This window comes from Lipotes vexillifer, unplaced genomic scaffold, assembly GCF_000442215.2.
Source record: "Lipotes vexillifer unplaced genomic scaffold, Lipotes_vexillifer_v1.1 scaffold415, whole genome shotgun sequence".
NCBI lineage: Eukaryota > Metazoa > Chordata > Mammalia > Artiodactyla > Lipotidae > Lipotes > Lipotes vexillifer.
Window position 1 is genome coordinate 3,317,557 of NW_006774345.1, and position 9,635 is coordinate 3,327,191.

A 9,635-nucleotide genomic window follows, 5' to 3' on the forward strand; every position below is an offset into this window, starting at 1 on the left:
TGCAGGCTCAGCGACCATGGCTCACAGGCCTAGCCGCTCCGCGGCATGTGGGATCTTCCCGGACCGGGGCACGAACCCGTGTCCCCTGCATTGGCAGGCGGACTCTCAACCACTGTGCCACCAGGGAAGTTGGGCATCATTTTTAAACAAGGTTACTTGAAACAAATATCTTATGTTAAGAAAGGGTAACTTGTATGGTGAAGGATCTGAAATTAAGTAATTAAGTAATATTTAAAGCAACTATGGATATTTATCCTGGAATATAGAAGATCTTTAAGGAACATAAAAATTGCTTTCATATATCTGAAGATATTATGTGGAAGATAAATTATATTTACTCTGAGTATCTCTAAAGTGTGATAAAGATTGTTATATGGAAAATTGTGTTGACTGTGTGAATTTTCTTCCAATTATCTGCAAGTGTACATACTGTATTTTCATATATATATATACACACACACGTATTAATCAAAACATATATGATATGTATAGAGATGATGATGGTATCACTGAGAAGTATTTACATAAAACTGTGCAAAAGGGGGTATTTTAGGGGAGGATTATCCTGTATTAAAACATAATTTTGTACAATGTTCTGCCATAATTGCCACTGACAGTAAGTTATTGTCATAGGAGGTGACTGCTACATTCCACAGAGGATCATATATCTTGGAGTAGATGAAAATGAAGCTTTAACTGAAGAGAAAGAAATCACGATGTCTAAATGTTCAAATGCTAAAGGTAATGAGCCAGTCTATATTTTGATCCATTTGTAATTTGTATAGACAAGTTAAATATACAGCATGATTGTTGTAGAGGCAAGGTAATAAATAAAAATATACACAAAATACACTAGAGAGGAGTCAGAAGCCCTAAGTTTCCAGTTCTGGCTCTATCCCTAATTATTTGCCTATGGGGCTTCATCTTTTTTTAGCTTCAGTTTCCTTATCTGAAAAATTAGCCTGTTGGACTACATAATTTCTAGGAGTCTTGCTAGCTCTAAAGTTATTGGTCCTCTTAAATGGTAATACCCAGTCCTCTTTAGTTGTTTTTTTTTTTTCATCTTCCAATATTCAGTGTGATTGAATTTTCTTAGAAAGCTTTTTGAAGATATATATACTGAGAAGAGTATTAATTCTCACGCTGACTTCCCCACTTTATGATTATTACTAATTATAGTCTGTGAATAATCCAGAGATATGATAATAAAATACATCCTCTATAGTTTTATGCTGCCTTTAGCGTGCTTAGAATCCCCCAGCTGGGACCTCTGCTGGGCAGCTCTCTCAGTCACAGACAGTACAGCTGTCCTGTAATTAGAGAACTTCACATGTTCTCCATCTAAGTATTAACCAATTACATCTACTGTTTTCCCCACCATTAAATAAATATTCTCAAGAACAGGAAGACACTTGTGATCAAATTCTCCTTATGGGAAATTATATGTAAATCTTGTTTCCTCTCTTTTGTTCAATCCATCAAAAAACACACACCTCTAACTACACTAATAACCATAGCCACCATTCACGTGTGGCTGTTTAAGTTAATTAAAATTAAATAAAATTTTAAAATTCAGCTCATCAGTTGCACCAGCCATACTGCAAGTGCTCAATACCCACATGTGACCAGTGGCTATCATTTCAGACAGCACAGATTTAGAATGTTTCCATCATTGTAGAAAACTCTATTGGATGGCCCTGCTCCAAAGCTTAGAACAAGTGATGACTGTTACAGATATTTCTTCATCCTTGGTTTAAATTGGCACACTTGATGTAAAATTGATAACCTTTTATTTTTTTGTATTTTATTTTTTTATACAGAGGTATTAAAAATATTGCCACAAATATGTAATTTACATATTGAAGATAATGGCTGTTATTTCTGAATTTTTAATGTTTTGTTAGTGACAAATTTGGGGGACTCAATGTGGTAATTCGGGAATTTCAGTGGTGGGTTCTAAAAATTAATATACGTATATATATTTTAAATAGGTATGCCCATCATATAATGCTTGCAAAGTGAAATACCAACGGAAACACTTCTTTTTACTAATAGTGACATTCTGTTTTCTTAATTTGCTTTAAAAGATAACAAGGACAGTCCTCATCCAAAGCGTTCCCTAACTACCCGACTAGTACCTACAATGCATGTATTAAATGCTACTGAGAATATCAGTATGAAGTGCAGAGAGGACCCCTCTTCAAGTGAGACATCAGCTCTATCACTTTTTGGCCTTAGATGTATTTGCCTTATCGTGGATTTATTTTGCTTATTTGCAGTAGAAGTTTAAAAAAGAAAGAAAAAAGGATGGTTTGAAAACTATTCAGGATTAAGAATTAAAGACACAATATTCTTCTAATTGACAATGAATTGTGATGTAGGTCCTAGTAAATTATACACTTTCCCACTAGTTTGATTTAGATATTAAAGTTAATAATATATTACGTTCGCTGAAGCTTCATTGGTACATTTTAAATTTAACCCGTGCTGGGATACGTTGACAAATTTTTATTATGTTTCAGATTATTTTTCTTGATTGGGCTTCTCCTTGCTATTTAGTACCTGGAGCTTCTTCTCTTGATACAATTAAGACTCATGAATCTTCCTGTTTCCCTCCCTTCTTCCTTCCTTTTCCTTATTTCATTTACTGAACCCCTGTAATATTCTTCAGCCCCAGCCGGGAAACAAAGGGAACTGTGATGGTTTACCTCAGAGCAGCTTAGTTTAGTGACACTTGTGAAAAATATGGTTTCCAAGTTCTAGGAGTGGGAGCATGCGAGTAAGGGTGGAGCATGATGTTTGGAGAGGAGGTGGTGAATCAGAGCTTCACTGAAGGTTTACTGCTGAAGCTGAAGATGAGAGCTAGGGCAAAGAGAGATTTATCGGCCCACTGTAGAGGGCTCATGTAATCTACATAGTGAATTTGATGTTCATTTTCTCTGTGTAGTAGTTACTTGTGAATGCTCCTCTTTACTAAATCGTTTTAAGATACTCTGGAGAAATGTACCTTAGAAATTCCTGGAAAATTGAGCATGCACATAAAATTTTCCACGTGAAAACATGCAAGCAAGAAGTGAATAACTTAGTGATATTAACACTTACAAATTCTGATTATTGAGGCTTGTTTCACCAAACTATCTATACCCCCAACTTCTTAAGATCTTAAAACAGTAAGGTAATAGTCATTAAAGTATTTTACACTAATGCAACTTCTTAATAAGTAGTAGTGTAGGCTTAAAAAGTACAGAAAGATTTATGTTCAAAATAACAATTCTAAAACTACTTAAAAATAACATTATAATGAGATATATAATTATATTTGGATTGTAATTTTATGTTCTTTTAAACCTAAAAAGATCCACACATTCCTTTGGAGAAAAGCATTTTTCTCCAAAGGAATGTTACTTATTGAAAGTTTTCTCATCAATCAATTTCCAAGATAGATTTTTTTTGGTACTTAAAATTAAATCACCCTTTGTTCTAGAAAGTAAAGTATTGGGGTGGTACATTTATTTTTTTTCTCTTGCTTGACATGTGAATGCACAGATATGTAATTATCACCTACAGTAATTTTCAGATGAAAGTGTCTCTTTAAAAACTGTAAAACTTTGTATCTTCTTTAAGTAAATGACGTCCAGCCAGTGAGGAAGCCTCATTTTAAAGGCCTGAAAAAAAGAAAATGGATTTATGATGAACCAAAGAACTTTCCTGGCCCAGAAATTCAGAGAGGTAAAGTGTCTATGTATTTGATATTCCTAAATTGTAATTTGAAAAGAGATTAAATAATATTTTCTAGCAGAACAACAAGTCATTGTCATGCAACATGTTATTTTAGATGTCAGCCCAATTCCTATAAACTTAGTTCTTTTAGCTTACATTATCTTCCATTGTGCTATCAAACATTTAAAGTGCAATATGTTACTTACGGGTGTGAAACCAGCTTGTTTTAACCCTCACTCTCTTCCCCCTTTCTTTTATAGCAGTACAGGCTCCAAATCCCAAAAATAAAATGAGTTACCATCGCAATAATAAAAACAGAAACTCTGAGAATGCCTCCTATATCCATGGTCAGAGAGATGCTGTCAGAACTGTCTCAATGAATGCACCTCCCCGCAGCAGGCCCACAAACGGGTCCTACAATAAAGTTGATGTTAACAAGGAACCCAAATTCAACCTCTGTTCAGGTGGAGTTCTACACTTATATAGGCTCTTTACTCATGTCTGTGGTTTGCATTCCCATGGAATTTCCTGATGGTCCAACTAATCTTAATTGCTATCCACCCCCTTCTTTTCCCAGGCCATCACCACCATAACATCTTAGAAAACTAGTAAGAGGATTTTTGTCCATGTGCAGGAGTGCACGTGATTTAAAGGATATTGGAGAAACATGTTGCATGCAGATGGTTTGACATGACCCTCTCTAGAATTTTGTCTCAGAGCACTGCACTTTGTTCCCCCTGGATAACTTTATTTCACTCTTGAGGATTGTTTTTGAGTGGTTGACATTTTCTTGTTCCACTGACTGCATTGTTCAATTGTCACTTTCTGTCTAGTGCTGTGGTTTTTCTTTAGGCCTTCATGATTACTTTCTGAAAGGGTTAGTTTGGGGGTTAACTGCAATATTTTTGACAACCTCTCATCTCTCCCACCCGTGCCCAGATTGCTTTTAAATCATTTCATCATGTAATAGGCAAAGTCATAGTATGTCTCAGGAAGTACAAGGACGCAAGGGAGGAGGGAACCAAATCTCTCTTTTTTTTTCCCCCTCTCAGATGAATTTGGCTCTTTTAAAGTTGGGTTTGTCTTCTCAACTTAATAAAAGGTCACTCAATTCCCTGTAATTTCATGTTTGTATTTTCCTGTGTGCACAGTCTAGTTAGTAGAGTTCTCAATGTTGTGTACTTTCTGAAACATAAGTGAAAACTCTATGTCTCTCTTAGGTCCTCCTTTTACAATTTAAATAGAAGTTAGCTTTTAAATTATTTTCTTTTATTTGTTTTAGAATGGAATGATGTATGGATTTATATATAAAAATAAGGATATTCTTAAGTGAAACAGATTTTTAATTTTATTTACTACTATTATTTTATTATTAATTTTATTATAATTTTACTGTGAAGAATTTAGCTGTGAAGAATACAGTAACTACCAGAGCAGTTTGATGCCACAGTCTAGATTTGTGTTAAGGTGGCCTCACCTACCTACCTACCTTCCTTCCTTCCTTCCTTTCTTTAGCTCTGCAAATGTTAACAGAATTTTATGTAAAATCATGGCAAAGCCACGCAATGAAACATTTTGATTACATACACATATCATACTCTTCTCTAGCTTAGCCTCGTGGGAGCAAAAGCCTTATTTGAGGAACTGAACAGTCAATTAAGAGATGTATAACCATGTTCATTGATACCTTAAATGGTTTTAATAAGCTCACTTGTATCCCTGATGCCTTAGCCTTGAAATGGTAAAATGAATTATTAGAGAATAGCTTCACCTCTGAGATACTTATAACTTTGAAATGCTCCTGGAATATGATTTTAACATTATAAAATATTTAATTCCTGTTTCCTTTTTCTCTCAGATAAATATATGTCAACATCATATAATGGTTCAGCCTGGCAAAAAAGAATCCCTTTTTCAAAAACATTTTCAAAAACTGAAAAGATATATTCAGGTAAACATTTACCAGTGATTTTAATGCATCATACAATTCTGAAAATAAATGACAAGTTTTTAAGCTCAAGGAACATATTTTAGAAAATTTAGAAAGTTTTCACCATATACCTGAACATAATTACTTGGAGTTTAGTAGATATCTTCTCTACTAGCAATTTAATTTTACTTTTTTATTGTGTTTTCCTTTGCCTATTTTTATTTTATCAGAAATCTTTTGATATATTTCTCTCCTTAGAAGCATAGCAGTTTCAGCAGTTATGTAATATAAGATGCATTCTTTGTTGAACTACAAAGCAATATATAAATCCATATTTTGACACAAAATATTAAAGCCCTACTATATCCCCATGGACACATATTGGCTGGTGCTGACTGACAAGGCATCTAAGATGTAGTTTCCAGGCTGGGAGGTTCAAAGTGACTATGGTCTCCCCCTTGTGCTCTGTGCTCTGGGAGGGTGTAGGGATTCCAGGAACCTCCTCAGTGTAAAGGTTTGTAGCAGATCCGGCCTCAGGTTTGGGATCTGGTTCTTCTAATAAAAAGCTTGTTGTCTTCTCCCAGCTTATTCTGGGGCTGGCGCAGTGGGTTTGGAAAACCACACAGGATAAAATGGTTTCAGTTATTTCCTGGAAAACTGAACCTTTCAGAAAAAGACCTAGATAGGGAGTTCCTACCTAAATCAGTAGCCTAGAACTTTCAGAATCATCTGAAATCCATAAACTCTTATATGAAAGGTTCCCAGAATGAATCAGAACACATCCAGACTAGAAACTGTACACTTTCCAAAATAAACAGCTAAGATCTTCTAAAGCAGTATTTCCCTATAAACTCTTGACTATAACTGTGATGCAGTATGCAGACCTGTATATATACTTATACCAGAGTCAGTTGTTTTCTTTTTTCCCATCTCTTCCCAAATCATATTGTACTGCAAGAAAACTCTGCTGTGGCACTATTTAATTGATTATATTTCCTCTTCACTTCATGTGGGTTGCAGTTAATTTTGGGGGGAAGGAGGTGAAAAGGCAATGAAAATCTTAGATAAAACTACCGATTGTCAAGTCACATCTTTTTCTCCCCCAGTTTCCTTGTGGTGGAATGTTATTTGAAGTATTAAAGGATGTGCTTCTCACCCCCCTGCCCCTGTCCCAGTGACTACTCTTGTATTGCAGCATGTACCCCTTCTCCCCTCCCATCCCACACAGTGAAACATGAATCACCAAAGGATTTGGAGAAAGGAGGGGTCACTTGAGAGTATGAAGCATGTACCATCCACGTATGCCACAGGAAAAGGGATATGACAGGGGATGAAACTGCTCTTTTCTTTCAATCTGAAAAGTAAGGAGGAGGGTGTGGTGAGACAGCAGGAGAGCAGAAACTGTGAAGCCACCTACACAGTACTAGTTCCCTCCTCCCCTTCTCCCACCACCTCCAGCTATGCCAGGGCCCAGGGATAGAAAGGTCTATGATAGAATTCCTCTGGAACTTTTAAGAATCTGAGTATAAAGAGGCTCTGCATTGTACTTCGCAGATGCAATCTAGGGGGGAAGCTTTGGAGAGAGTTTCTCAAGGCCATCTGGTGGTGGGTTTGTGGGGAGGATGAGGCACGTCTAACGCGAGAGGGCTGGAGACAGAGCCTCTTGAGATTGCCGAGCTCCAGGGCTGCTTGGGAGGGCATCACATAACCCTGTGAGTTTCAAGTGAGAGTGAGTTCCTGGGAGAGAGGACCAGCAGGTCTACACAAAGTCTTCTGGCTAGGCCTAAAGGGACAGCATCAGAAAGATGCCTTTGTGGTTGGGTGATATTCTGGGGAGGACTCAGCTGGAACCTCAGCAGTTTGCTGTGCCAGGAAGTCGATTAGAAACCAAGCCATCATCCACTGATCAAACCCCTGTTACGTGAAGTATGGTCTGGGGACCACCAGCAGTGATATCACCTGGGAGCTTGTTAGGAGTGTGGAATCTCCATCTCAGACCTACTGAATCATTATCTGCATTTGAAGAAGATCCCCAGGTGATTAGGATACACATTAAAGCCTGAGAAACCTTAGACTATGTTATCTGGGCCACTGTTCACCAACACAGGACCCAGACCTTGTTGAAGCCCAAGACTGTTGAGAGGACATTCTTTTCCTACCTGTCACACAGCAGCAACCACCCTCCCCAGTCCCAACCATAGAAATTAGGATAAGCAGCAGGAAGGTAGGGGAGGGAGAAAAACCCTCAGAATTCCAAATCTGAATGTGACTGACATATACATGTGAAGTAGCTAAGAAAGCACTGAATGGGACTGAGTTTATATGCAAATTTTGTACATCAGGCAGAATGGGAGTTTATAATCAAGAAATTAAATAGAATTATAACAAAATAAAGCTAGTTTTCTTATTTACCTGAGCTTTTGCTGGGAAATGTGTAACCCCTAAACTCTTTTTTATTTTTGCGGTACGTGGGCCTCTCACCATTGTGGCCTCTCCCGTCGCGGAGCACAGGCTCCGGACGCACAGGCTCAGCGGCCATGGCTCACGGGCCCAGCCGCTCTGCGGTATGTGGGATCTTCCCGGACCGGGGCACGAACCCATGTCCCCTGCATCGGCAGGCAGAATCTCAACCACTGCGTCACCAGGGAAGCACACCCCTAAACTCTTATCCTTTCCAGTTGTTGTTGTCATCACCAGAATAGGGGGAGAAAGAGTAGCTTGTGTTTCCTCCCCTGCACTTCCTGCTAGGGCACAAAGGAGAGATTTCAGTGTTTCCCAGGGGGACAGGTGGACTGCTGGAGAGAGCCACTAGTCTACTCCTCTAAGGAATATCTGGAGCCAAGGCCTCAGCAGTGTTACTGGGTGAGAGGAGTCTTTGGGACAATGTTGGCTGCTATGAGGCTAATGCAATAGGAGAGGAAAATGTGTCTGCAGGAATCGAGGAAAGGAGCTGAAGGCAGTTAGAGATGTCATTGTCAGCCTTTCCTTGAGGCCACTTGTCCTTTCTGATAGACATACAGCTGGTGTGACTGGAGGTGCCCTTTCTCCAGAGGAGGGGACATTCATTCTGTTCATTCTGGGTGCCCCATGGTGCAGCCTTCTATATACTGTATTATTTCCATTCCTCTCCACCCCTCCATCTAAATTCAAATCACAGCAAGCGAGCTTCAGAAAGAAGTGGAATTAGTTTGAATGGCATTCTGAAAATTTATGAATTAGAATAAGCTTAGTTTTTGTCTTGTCTTTAGATTATGGTAACTGATTAGCAAAAGATATGCAAATTTTTGGTACCCTGCAAAACGCTGAAAAAGAAAATAATTGAAATCTTTTTTCTACTTTATTATTAGAGCCAAGAAGAAATGGGAGGAAGTAAACCTGGAGGTTGAAAAATGAGAAAAGAGAAAAGTGCCAGAGATCATCTGGTTTACAATCAAAATGAAAATTCAAAGAATGAGATACTCAAGTAGTCCATACTGTACACTGGATAGCCAAATATGATAATTGCAAATTCTGAAAATAAGATGCAGGAAGTACATTGTGCTCTTTCAAAACTGATAAAAATGCAAATTACAAACAGCTGCCTGTGTATTTATATAGGTCTGGAATTCATTCAATGCATTGCCACAAACATTTAATAAAATTTAAAAGTTTGACAATTAAAATCATTCTTTAATTGTAAACTAAGATTGCACAGATTGAGGAGTAAAACTGTGCCTTTGATTTCTATTTTGCAATATTCTTTAAGGAAGAAACCTCACATTTTCTTTCTTTACCTAGATTTTAAGCTGGGCGTCTGTGATAGTTACAGATAAAATGTAAACAAATTCAATGAAGTCCCAGGATTACAGTTTGGTGGTGAGTATGAGAGGAATTCTAATAGAAATACACTTCAATGTGTTGTAGAAAGAGACAAAGATTGGTTTATTATTCAGGGAAGCTGCTGAACAATGTCTTTTAATTGACAACTACAAAATCTATCTGCTGA

The 9,635-nt window shown here is 37.7% G+C and overlaps 1 protein-coding gene across 2 annotated transcripts in view; it reads left to right on the forward strand.

Annotated features, from left to right (window-relative positions):
* ZC3H11D (zinc finger CCCH-type containing 11D) overlaps window positions 1-9,224 on the forward strand; it is a 34,993-nt gene extending 25,769 nt beyond the window's left edge. The window contains exons 8-13 of one of the 2 annotated variants that reach the window (XM_007449122.1): window positions 634-741; window positions 2,088-2,204; window positions 3,625-3,729; window positions 3,981-4,184; window positions 5,579-5,671; window positions 8,998-9,167. In XM_007449122.1, the coding sequence (XP_007449184.1) occupies window positions 634-741; window positions 2,088-2,204; window positions 3,625-3,729; window positions 3,981-4,184; window positions 5,579-5,671; window positions 8,998-9,023 (653 nt within the window). In that variant the 3' untranslated portion in view covers window positions 9,024-9,167. Of the gene's footprint in view, window positions 1-633; window positions 742-2,087; window positions 2,205-3,624; window positions 3,730-3,980; window positions 4,185-5,578; window positions 5,672-8,997 lie in introns of both variants that reach the window. The other variant, XM_007449123.1, reaches the window with a different exon arrangement.
* Window positions 9,225-9,635: the final 411 nt, after the last annotated feature.